The 12,328-nt window shown below is 35.8% G+C and overlaps 1 protein-coding gene across 2 annotated transcripts in view; it reads left to right on the plus strand.

Annotated features, from left to right (window-relative positions):
- RELN (reelin) overlaps window positions 1-12,328 on the plus strand; it is a 557,372-nt gene that overhangs the window by 349,680 nt on the left and 195,364 nt on the right. For both annotated transcript variants that reach the window (XM_086397037.1, XM_086397038.1), the window contains exons 13-17: window positions 3,409-3,521; window positions 4,877-5,085; window positions 5,853-5,981; window positions 6,931-7,040; window positions 9,958-10,024. In XM_086397037.1, the coding sequence (XP_086253163.1) occupies window positions 3,409-3,521; window positions 4,877-5,085; window positions 5,853-5,981; window positions 6,931-7,040; window positions 9,958-10,024 (628 nt within the window). The remainder of the gene's footprint in view (window positions 1-3,408; window positions 3,522-4,876; window positions 5,086-5,852; window positions 5,982-6,930; window positions 7,041-9,957; window positions 10,025-12,328) is intronic.

The raw sequence follows: 12,328 nt of genomic DNA on the forward strand, positions 1-12,328 counted from the left end.
CTGTGACCTTTCACCTTTTTTGTTCTTTTTGGTAAGTCTTTTATATTGGCTCAATAACCAGTTTTTAAAAAGATAATTTAGTTTTCATGTAGCTCTTTCCCCCTACCTCCCAAGACTACCCTGTAGAATGGCTTGGTTAACTGTATTTACTATAACCTTGAACTGTGCAGTGATATGCAAAAATGTAATATCAGATGTCAAAATCATGATCTTCTCTTTACAGGTTGTTGCCCTTGAACAATAAACATCTTTTAGAATGAGGTCTACATTATCACTATATCTGGCTTCTCTATTCTCAGTTCAGATTACTTAGCTCAGTAAATATTTGTTATATGGGAAGTTACATATGTCTAACAGATGTAACATGCCAAATTTAACAAATACCAATACCCAAGTTTCTTGTGTTATCATGTACTTTCTTATACTGGTCCTTGGGATTTTCCAGGCAAGAATACTGGAATGGGTTGTCATTTCCTTCTCCAGGGGATCTTCCCAGGGCTTGAACCCAGGGCTCCCACATTGCAGGCAGATTTTTTGCCATCTGAGCCACCAGGGAAGCCCCACACTTGCTTACACTTAAGTTACATATGTCTGACAGATGTAATGTGCCAGTTTTAACAAATACCAACACCCAAAGTACTTCTGTTATCATGTTCTTTCTTATACTGGTCAGGTTCTAACTTTCTTATTTAACATCACATTTCAGTAATTTCTACCCAAGATCAGATCCCAGTTATCCAGGTTGAGTTTAAATCAGACATTTGCCATAAATGACACTTTATTTATTTATACAGATGGTGAGTCTCATCCATTATTTATTGACTTTACTAGATTAACTCTTAAAGGGTAATCTTATTCTGGAGTTTTTGAGTTTGCTTTTTGTGTCACTGTAGACTATTAGGGCGGAGAAGGCAATGGCAACCCACTCCAGTACTCTTGCGTGGAAACTCCCATGGACAGAGGAGCCTGGTGGACTGCAGTCAATGGGGTCGTGAAGAGTCAGACATGACTGAGTGACTTCACTTTCAATTTTCACTTTCATGCATTGGAGAAGGAAATGACAACCTACTCCAGTGTTCTTGCCTGGAGAATCCCAGGGATGGGGGAGCCCGGTGGGGTGCCGTCTATGGGGTCGCACAGAGTCGGACACGACTGAAGCGACTTAGCAGCAGCAGCAGCAGCAGAGTATTAGGGACAAAAATTTCCTGTAGATAAAAATTAAGATTAATAGTGTTTGATTTAAGAACTGGAAGAGATTTTTCTCAAAAGGTAGTAATAATAAAATTAGAAATTAATATTATAAATTTTGGACCTTGGGGCTAGAATGTTTGCCAGGAAATCTGTGTCGCCACTCCTGCTATTATGTTTGGTGTTGTTATGAAGGATAATGGTGGGTGGGGAGAAGTTTCTAGTTAGACAAGTAATCCTTTAAAATCCAGGTTAGGTGATGATGGTTTAGTCGCTAAGTCTGACTCTTGCGGCCCCATGGACTGTAGCCTGCCAGGCTCCCCTGTCCATGGGATTCTCCAGGCAAGAATCCAGGGAAAGTAGGTGGTTTCAGAGTTCTTGATCTTCCATGGACTAAAAACTGCATGCCTTATAGTAAAAGGCAAGTTTCTTGCTTAATGGTTTTGCAAGAGCCATCAGTCACTGTGTAAAACAGCCAGAAAAAGGTACATTTCTAGAAACTAACTAGCATGAGCATCTCTTTGGACAAAATGGAACAAAAAAGAAAGGCTAAGAAGGGAGCAGAAAAAAGAATTCTGTATCTGTAAGAAGAAAAATATTACAAATTCAAATTAAGTATGAAAAGATCTCTACTGCTCATAGACAAAGGACAAAAGAAGTTTGACCACAATTGTATAAGATTGAAATAGGCCAGAGGGTAGGTATCACAACTGTCAAGAGATTAACACAAGAGGGTAAAGGAAAATATTTTACCCAAACCCCATCTCCCTCTCTGCAAGGTCTTCTCCACTGTGTTTGTGTCTTTTCCTCTTCTGTACCTTACAAGGACATTAGTCATTGAATTTCTGAGCCATCTAGATAATCCAGAATGATCTCATCTCAGTGGCACCCCACTCCAGTACTCTTGCCTGGAAAATCCCATGGGTGGAGGAGCCTGGTAGGCTGCAGTCCATGGGGTTGCTAAGAGTCGGACAGGACTTAGCGACTTCACTTTCACTTTTCACTTTCATGCATTGGAGAAGGAAATGGCAACCCTCTCCAGTGTTCTTGCCTGAAGAATCCCAGGGACGGGGAGCCTGGTGGGCTGCCGTCTGTGGGGTTGCACAGAGTCGAACACGACTGACGCGACTTAGTGGTAGCAGCAACAAGATCTTTATGTGAATTACCTCTGCAATGACACAGTTTCCAAATAAAGGCATTTTCACAGGTTCTAGGATGCTAGGACATAGACATATCTTTTTTAAAACCACCATTCAACCCACCACAGAAAATATCATTAAAAAATAAATAAATAAATAAAATCCAGGTTAAACAGACAGTTGATAGAAGCCGCAAGAATAAAGGTTATTGGCCCAATGCAATAGTGAAAGAAATAGAGGGTCAAAGTTTAAAACTTAATATCAACTCCTGGTTCTTCCACCAACTAGTTAAATGATCTTCAGTTTCTGGTACTTGCATGATTAATCCAGTTGCATCATCAGAATAATCTTAATCACCTCTCAAAGTCTAACTTTATATCATTTCATATGACTGTAAAGTAGTGCGATAGGGAATAAACTACTCTATATATCTTCAAACAATCAAATGAGGTACCAAAAGTAAAAATGTAAAATGAGTTGCATCTAAAATACAAATACCTAATATGTACTAAAATATTAAAGGTACTGCATGTAACCATTTAAGTAACACTACTTCAGTAATCCTTGATTCAGTGACTCACCACACTTTTTTAAAATCATAATCAATAGTTTCTGGACTTTGACCACAAAGACCTCAAATATAAAAAAGTAATGGTTTGGGGAGCACGGGAATACCTGTGGCGGATTCATTTCGATGTAGGGCAAAACTAATACAATACTGTAAAGTTTAAAAATAAAATTAAATTAAAAAAAAAAGTAATGGTTTATTAAAAAGCAGAGCACATTTATTTAGTAACAGTTAAAATATGGACCTGTAGTCACAGTTTGTTGCAGACTATTATTTGTGTAATAGTTTGGTAAATAGTTACTTTGGCCTTCAAAAATGTGAAGTCTTTGATCTTTAGCATGGCCTATCTGAACTATCTTCATAAATTATTTCTTTGGATCTGGTTACTTTGTTTAGGGTCATTCTTAAGTGACATCTGGGTTTAAAATTTTTTTTTTTGTTCTAATATTTAACACTATATTTGATATGTTCATGGGTGCAAATTGATACTAACACTTAAAATTCTGTGTGCAGGAGGGATTTGTGATCCTGGAGACGCTCATGAAAATGATGTTGCCCTGTATGCGAAAACTGAAGGAAGAAAAGAACACATTACACTGGATACTCTTTCCTATTCCTCATACAAGGTACACATCCCAATCTGTGTGTCGGATGGCCCCACCCCAGTTCAAGTTAAAACCGTGAAGACTCTGCTAAATGCAGAGGATAAATCTCTCTTCTGGTAGTCCAGGAAGTTGCCACATTTCTTTAAAAGTGACATGGACATTATTTTAGCATTCACTTTTTTCCTGATATAAAGAAAAAGATGAAATTTTATCAGGAAGATTGAATTATAGCCCATCAGAGACAATAAGGTGGAGCCCAATGAGCTAACAATTATTCTTGTCCCTAAGAAAACTCTTAACAGTGACTCTACCTGTGAAGCCTTACAGACTTGCTATCTGGCATAGTGAGCATTAATCCAGCATTTGCAGTTTCCTAGGCAAAAGACATGGTAGAAGTATTTGCTAAATCACTTCAGTCGTGTCCGACTCCATGTGACCCTATGAACTGCAGCCTGCCAGGCTCCTCTGTCCATGGGGATTCTCCAGGCAAGAATACTGGAGTAGGTTGCCATGCCCTTCTCCAGGGTATCTTCCTGACCCAGAGATCAAACCCACGTCTCATATGCATTGGCAGGCAGGTTCTTTACCACTAGTGCCACCTGGGAAGACCCAGTAGAAGTATAGATTGTTACTACCTTTGCTTTTTTCTCTTTGCTAATTTGAGCCAGAGAGCCAGTACTTTAAAAAGCTTGAACAAAGCCAGCATCTAGCATCTCATAGTTTAAGTCAGGAAGACAGAAGATAAACATCAAGGCTAGATAGGTAACAACCAAAGAAAGTATCCAACATATCCCACATGCTAGGGTCACTCAAGTCATACTGTTTGGAATTTTATTAATGTACAGTTTTTTTTCAGCTATAACTAGGTAGGGTTATACTTGCACTGGTCAGCTGCATGCCTCAGACCAAATCAATTATGTAAATTATCATGGATTAACTCATTGGCTATGGGTGTTTCTGCTTAGAGTCCTATTTTTGGAATACCTGGTTTGGCAAAGAATTTATATTACTTGAATACATTTTAGAAGATTGATTAATGTCAAGTTGCCTTTGTCTAGTGCAAAGGTAGATAAAATGGATACATTAGCTTTGATAACTTTAAAGACCTTAAGGCAATTTATCTTCGGGTAGAGAGAGTCTGACCAGTCACACACTGAGTTTCGGGTGTCGGCAAAGGAGGAATTCTGAGTGATTAAAATGAGTGTTCCCTAAGGACAGCATCTTTGATGTGAAATAACAAATGGAATAAGCAGAATATTGCTTGGTGCTTAATAAATGGCAGCTGTATGCATAGTAATTGTAAGTTGAATCTTGAAGAATTCACACTGATTCCCACAAGGAAGATTATGAGTGATTTTGGTTTCCTTTGTTTGAAGGTTCCATCTTTGGTTTCTGTAGTCATCAATCCTGATCTTCAGACTCCTGCTACCAAATTTTGTCTCAGGCAAAAGAACCATCAAGGATATAATAGGAATGTCTGGGCTGTAGATTTTTTCCACGTCTTACCTGTTCTCCCTTCTACAATGTCTCACATGATACAGTTTTCTATTAATCTGGGATGTGGAACACAGCAGCCTGGGAACAGGTAGGAAGCTACATTCTGTGTGTGTGGACAAATTAACAATGAACACATGAACTTGGCTATTCAATCAGAGCAACTTCTTAGTAAGTTGTCAACTTAATTTTTAATTTTTAATAAAGTATCTATTAATAAAATACAAATTTCCCCCCAAGGGAAAAAGAAAATTTCTTTAAATAATACAGAGAGTATGATTAGATAGATTTTAAGTAGAAATGACTTTATTCTAAGAAGTTGATCTTAGGTGTCAAAGTGTTTGGATTAGCTCTGGTAGCCACCCATTCCAACAGATTGCAGAGAGAGAAGAAAAAACAAGTAAATGAAAAAATGTTTGACCCCATGTAGTTTAGTGGCCCCCTAATAATAGACACAGAAATCAACTAGCACTTCAAGAGCTATGAATTCTCAGTTTTACTTGCTGAAGTGTTGCTCTTCTCCTTCCTACGGATTTTGTCAGTCTCACGTTCACAGAATGAAGTAGCAGTGTGAGACATGGTAATTGCCTTGCCATCTATCAAATTCAGAAGCACAATCTCAAGTTACCATTTGCTGTCTTTAAAACATCGTTCATTTCTATTAGCAGTAATTTAACTGCTTGCACTTTGAAGGCTGGCCAGACTTCAGTGGAGGGGAAAACAATCACTTTAGAAACAGCATCTTAAATTTTTTTACACTAGTTCTACAGATGTTTAATATACTTCTCCAGAGATGAGTCATTTACTTTCATTTGTTATCTTTGCCCCGTTTTGTTATGCTTATTCTGGTGTGATCAGTATCAGCTTAGAGTTTTCTACCAACCATGGGCGTTCCTGGTCGCTACTCCACACTGAATGTTTGCCTGAGATCTGTGCCGGACCCCACCTCCCTCACAGCACGATCTACTCCTCTGAAAACTACAGTGGGTGAGTGAACTCTAACATAGCAAGAGATTTGAATCCGCGTTACAGACTCAAAATCAGTAAGTAAGCCTGAGATTAGTGTTTTTGGTATACTAGGTAAGGAAGCTGCCTTCTCCTTCTCATCTGATTTAGGAGTGATCTCATTTTTTAAAAAAGTAATTTTTGTAAATCTGATGCATGATCACAATTTGTAGAGAGTCATTCATTCTTTAGGTATTAAGCTTTTATATTTTGGATTGCATAAATTTAAACTCTATATAGTGACATCTGGTCATTGCCAAAAAGACTTAACTGCCAAAATAGTTACTAATGAAAAGATGCAGGATAGACAAGTGGAAGAAAGTTAAGCTTTGGGATTGAACCTGGGCTCAAATCGTGGTTCTGCCATCTACTTGTATAATGATGTTTACTCTCTCAAACTTTTCACCTCTTTCCATGTAAATTAAGGACAATGATATACCCCTGTAAGGACCGTTTAGAGAATTAAAGATGTCTATATAAAATACTTGCCACTTTACAGAATAATCACTAGATAAATAGTAAAAATGTTTCCAAGAATACAAGATTAAGTTAAAAATTATTTTCCTTTCTAGCCTGTGTTTAAATACACATATAACTAGAGAATAGCAAAAAATAAGAAGTAATCAGTGCTAATCAGCACCCTAGCTCATCACAGATTATCGTAGAATAATATCTAAGGTCTGAGTATTGATGTAAAATTTCCTTTTAAAAAGTCTGAAAAAAATCAATGGCTATAAGATACTCTTAATTTGCTATGGATGTTTCTAGAAGTTACATATTTGTTTTAAAATTATAAACAGACTCCACATGTGAATTTAAAGAGTTTATTACCAGCCATCTCAAGTATAGAGAGACTAGAACATCAAAAGCATGTAAAATAGATTCAAAAGGTGTGAACTGGATATGATGTTTTGTGCTAACTTTCTTGCAGGTGGAACCGAATAACAATTCCCCTTCCTAATGCAGCACTAACCCGGGACACCAGAATTCGCTGGAGACAAACGGGACCAATCCTTGGAAATATGTGGGCAATTGATAATGGTTAGTTTTTGCCTGTCGTAATCACATGCCATTGAAGTAGACTCTTTCCGCGCTTTTGTTCATCTGCACATACTTAATCACATTTCTAAGTCATGGTCTTGCAATTCATTAAAGGCCCTTTCTTCCCTTTCTCCTTTGCATTCCGTTAGAAGCCCAGAGATGCACAATCAGAAAAATAAAGATAGTGGAGTCAGCAATATTAGATGCTAGTACGCTTCAACATACATTCTTTTAAAATGCATAAAGCTCTGAAACTCAGATTCGCAGTTGATGACAGGGGATAGCCTAACATTTCTTTTGAATGTTATATACAAAATTAACATAAATACCATACTGCATGTATTAACATGACTCATTCTGCTCTTAGTAACTACCATGACATCTGGAATGATTCTTTTTTAGATGCAGACACCACACATCAGGAAACATCATCTCTAAAATGAAACTTCTGTGTTTTACCTCCTTTTCAGAAAATAGCATAAAGGGAAATTTTAGAAATACATAAAATATCCTGTTACCTTTAATTTTTAAATGAATTGTTGATAAATTGTTGCATAACATTAAAGCCAGTATCACTCATGTTGAGTACTCACGAGAGAAGATATTTAATCTGTTGGAGTCCATGACTGTAAATTTCCTGTTTTTTTTAATTAATAGCCAGCTCATTTAACAATTCTCACTTCAGGCAGATTCAGACATTTCCTGTTTTTAAAGAGTATATAAACTTGACTGAATGGGTTATACTGCAAGAAAGTAAAAGGGAGGGAAGAAATGACAAAATATCAATACTTAAGTTAGTTTAAGATAGCCACTGACTTATGTTAACTTTATAAAGTGGGAAAACCTTTCACTATTGTAAAATGCTAAATTTCCATCTCTTAACATTTTTTTCTGAATAATTTAAAAATTAATGCACAATTCAAGAAGTTTCAATTCTTGAAACTCAGGAATGACTTCAGGCAAAATAATTTGCTGTTTGTTGTTGTTTAGTCAGAGTTGTGTCTGACTCTTTGTGACCTCATGAATTGTAGCACACCAGGTTTCCATGCCCTTCACTGTCTCCTGGAGTTTGCTTAAATTTATGTCCATTGAGTCAGCAATGCAGTCTAATCATCTTGGTAAATTTTTTAAACAATGTATGTTAAAAGAAGACCAATAATAGACTCAGATTTCAAAGACCATATGAGCCACATGGGTACAAACATAAAGAGACAAACACACTGTATTTGCAAAAACGTCTGAAGATGAATTTTTTATGAAATTTCTCCACTGGTAGACTATTTTCCATAGAACTTGAATTACCAGTTATAGAACTTGAATTACCAGCTCTAGGGAATGAGTATATGCCTCTGGATTGTGGGCTATGGATGACATTTTCCTGCTGTCATACTTTTCAATGGTCTTAGAATGAGCTTAGATTACTTTAGATTATCAAAAAAGTAAAGTGCAAGATGAAGAACATATAAGCCTATGAAAAGAATATTTAAATTTCCTTAAGACGTACAGTATGAGTTTAAATCAGAAAGTGTTTGCTACAGGTCATGAATTCCCAACATCATGCTTTGAGTAGAATGAGAAAAGATAAAAATACATGGAATAGGCATGTTTAGCACTGTCTGTCAAATGTAGAACTAGCCACAGAATCTCTTAAATTCTGATATTTTATATGTGAGGCTTTTGCAGAAGCAGAACCTGCTTTCTGGCTTCTTCAAAAGGCAAGAGGAATACACACATATCTTCTCAAGGGAAATTTGTGTCTACTTGCCAAAGAATACCCCCCAAATCTCTCCCATTTCACTATGGAATTTCAGAATTACATCAAAGAAAACAAATAGAAAAAAACAGATCAATATTGAAGATTCTTAGTAAAATGAAAGATCCTAGAGCAAAGTATGTTTGTCACCACTTTTTAATTTGTTTAGCTTGATTACATTAGTGAAAATAGTGAAGAAAATGGATTTATCTTTTCAACACTCTTCGAAAAACAGAGCCTTTAAATTTATTCTACTGTGAGTCCTAATGATTTCATAATTAGCAGGGAAAGATGATAACAAAATTCTTAAAGAAGAAAATGATAATGAATAGTAACTTTGCTTATGCCTGAAATCGAATACAGGAGAGCTCAATAACCATTGGATCTCTGATTCCACAGTAGCTTTGTTCCACTTTTACACTATTTAGTGTGTTACTGATTGTACTGATTATCAAAAGCTTAACATCTTTAAATGTATTTGAGTCTGAGTATCTCAAACCTACCATTCAACAATCAGGGCCCCTTTTCTCATCATTCCCACGGTTAGAATTTAGGTTTGTAATATCATTATCAGTCAAACCTACCATTTTTAAAAAGCTCTACAAGTATAGAGAAGACTTTATGCTCAACCACAGATATTAAGTCTGCACTTGAGGAAGGATAGATTAATATTTAGAAGTACATGTAATAGTCATCTGCAGTGATATAGATTTTCCTCAGATGAAAATGAAATGATATTTTTAAATTAAATTATAATCTGTCCACTTTGTGATATATCAAATTGATCTTTTGTAAATTCTTAATTTCCACCCAAAGAATATCAACTTGGGAGAAAGTTCAAGACAGAAGCACTAATATTCTGCCTGAAACCATTTTAGATGAAGAGACTGCATTAAGAACCCAAATTACTATGTTCCTACTTTCTGTGCTATGACAGATTAAAATTTTGAAAGGATTATTTAAGTTAAAACCATTCTGGGATTTGTAGTACACACTTACCTTGTCACACAGCACTCTGTATGTCAACTGGAGTCCTATGCACAACATACATGCAAGAAAGAGATTTCATGGCTATTGCTCCACAAAATTGTTTCACATGCTGGTGGTGGTCTTGGCCTTTCCTGTGATTTTGCCATCTTTCACATGCTCTCTTTTGCCCTGCAGTTTATATTGGTCCATCATGTCTCAAATTCTGTTCTGGCAGAGGACAGTGCACTCGACATGGTTGCAAGTAAGCATTTTTAAGTAATATTTATACTTCTCTTTTTTGATATACTGAAACCACAGGTGATATTAATTTGTTTTATAATTAATTAGTTTCCTTTTTAGGCTTTTGAGGTTTTTCAAGACCAAAAGTAGCATGCTCCAGATGGAATTTCAGCGTAATAGATTATTGAATATATTTTGTAAGTGGAAGTTGCTTAATAAATAATTTTTCTATCGGGCTAAATTGTGAACAAATGTAGCGTATTTCATGTAAATTTGTGAACAAATTTGAATTCTTCATATCTTGATGGCTGCCTTGTATGTCTTTAGTTTCTTCAATATGATATTTCTCCATAAATTTGTTCTAGTGTTCATGAATTATATTTGAATTTCTGGCATGCTTTGTAAATGAATTATAAAAATCAACGATGATCCATAAACCTGATGTGAAAGGAAACTGAAGCAGGCCAAATTAACAGAATTGATAAGAAAATCCATCATCTTTAAGTGCTATTTCAAATCTTCCTTACTTTTGAGAATCTTTTAGGTCTTCAAATGATATAGAAAGAATTTCACATAATAATGATATTGAATATGAAGTATGAAATTACACATAAACAGTGTAATACCTTACCCCCCACCAGACCATTCTGTTATATTCATAGCAAAATGATAGTCATATTTATTATATCATTCCTCTATAATATTTAATTATAAAATATCCTGAGAATCCCTGAAACTACAGTCTTTGTTATATAGATACATTTTCAACAATGGATCATCTAGTCTGTCTCTTCTTGTCCTCCAAATTAAAAAGTCACTAATTAATTGCTTAATGGAAAAATCATAAAAGGGTTTTGAACCTGATCATTTGTAAATTATCTTTATAAGGCAAAATACTGGTCACCACTGAGATCAGAGTGTCAGGTTAGCTTTGTTTTTTATTTGAAGTATACTTGCTTTACAATACTGTGTTAGTGTCAGGTGAATAGCATAATGATTCATTACTTTTGCAGATTAGATTGGTACACACATAATTGCGATTTTAGACAGTGAATTTTAAATCATTATAACTAGGCTCAAACACATCTTTATTAATCAAAACAGAAACAATTACAGTCAACACATTTTTGCCATTGAGAAATAAATTTGTTTATTCCTTTAACATAAAAATCTATGCTTCAGGATTCTACAAAGTCTTGGAGAGCTTTTTATGCCTCCTGCTGGTTGTGGAAGCATTTTCCCTGCAAAAAGTTGTCAAGATGTTTGAAGTAGTAATCAGTTGGCGAGAGGTCAGGTGAATATGCCAGATGAGGCAAAACTTCCTAGCCCAATTCATTCAAATTTTTTTTTCCATAAAGAATATGCTTTATTTAGCTTTCAATACTCTTCAGTTCAGTTCAGTTCATTCAACTTTTGAAGTGTTGGTTGTTCTATGTGCAGTCAGGCATTGTCTTGGAAAAGAATTAGGCCCTTTCTGTTGACCAATGACAGCTGCAGGCATTGCAGGGTTTGGTGCATCTCATCAGTTTTCTGAGCATACTTCTCAGATATAATGGTTTTGCTGGGATTCAGAAAGCTGTAGTGGATCAGACTGGCAGCAGACCACCAAACAGTGACCATGACCTTTTTTTGGAGCAAGTTTGGCTTTGGGAAGTATTTTGAAGCTTCTTCTCAATTCAGCCTCTGAACTGGTTGTCACTGATTGTTGTATGAAATCCACTTTTCATTGTACATCACGATCCTATCAAGAAATGGTTCATTGTTGTGTAGAAAAAGAGAAGACAACACTTCAAAACAACAATATTTTTATTTTTAGTTTAGCTTATAAGTCACCCAGTTATTGAGCTTTCACCTTTCCAATATGCCTCAAATGTAGAATGACCATAGAATAATTGACATTGAGTTCTTGGGCAACTTCTTGTGTAGTTATAAGAGGATCAGCTTCAGTGATGCTCTCAGTTGGTCGTTAACTTCTGACGGCTGGCCACTACTCTTTTCATCATGTCTTCTTTGCAAAACATCTTGAACCACCACTGCACTGTACTTTCGTTAACACTTCCTGGGCCCAATGCGTTGTTGATGTTACAGGTTGTCTCTGCTGCTTTATGACCCAGTTTGAACTCGAATAAGAAAATCACTCAAATTTGCTTTTTGTCTAACATCATTTTCATAGTCTAAAATAATCGAAAAATACAAAGCAAGTAATAAGTCATTAGCAAAAAAAATAAAGCAAGAAATGCACATTAAAATGATGTATAACCACATTTATTTAAGAGTGTATTCTAATATCAATCAGCAAAGTTCAACAATGCAAAACCACAATTAC

Source organism: Bos grunniens, chromosome 4, assembly GCF_055505025.1.
Source record: "Bos grunniens cultivar Pamir isolate PY7600 chromosome 4, Bosgru_T2T1.0, whole genome shotgun sequence".
NCBI lineage: Eukaryota > Metazoa > Chordata > Mammalia > Artiodactyla > Bovidae > Bos > Bos grunniens.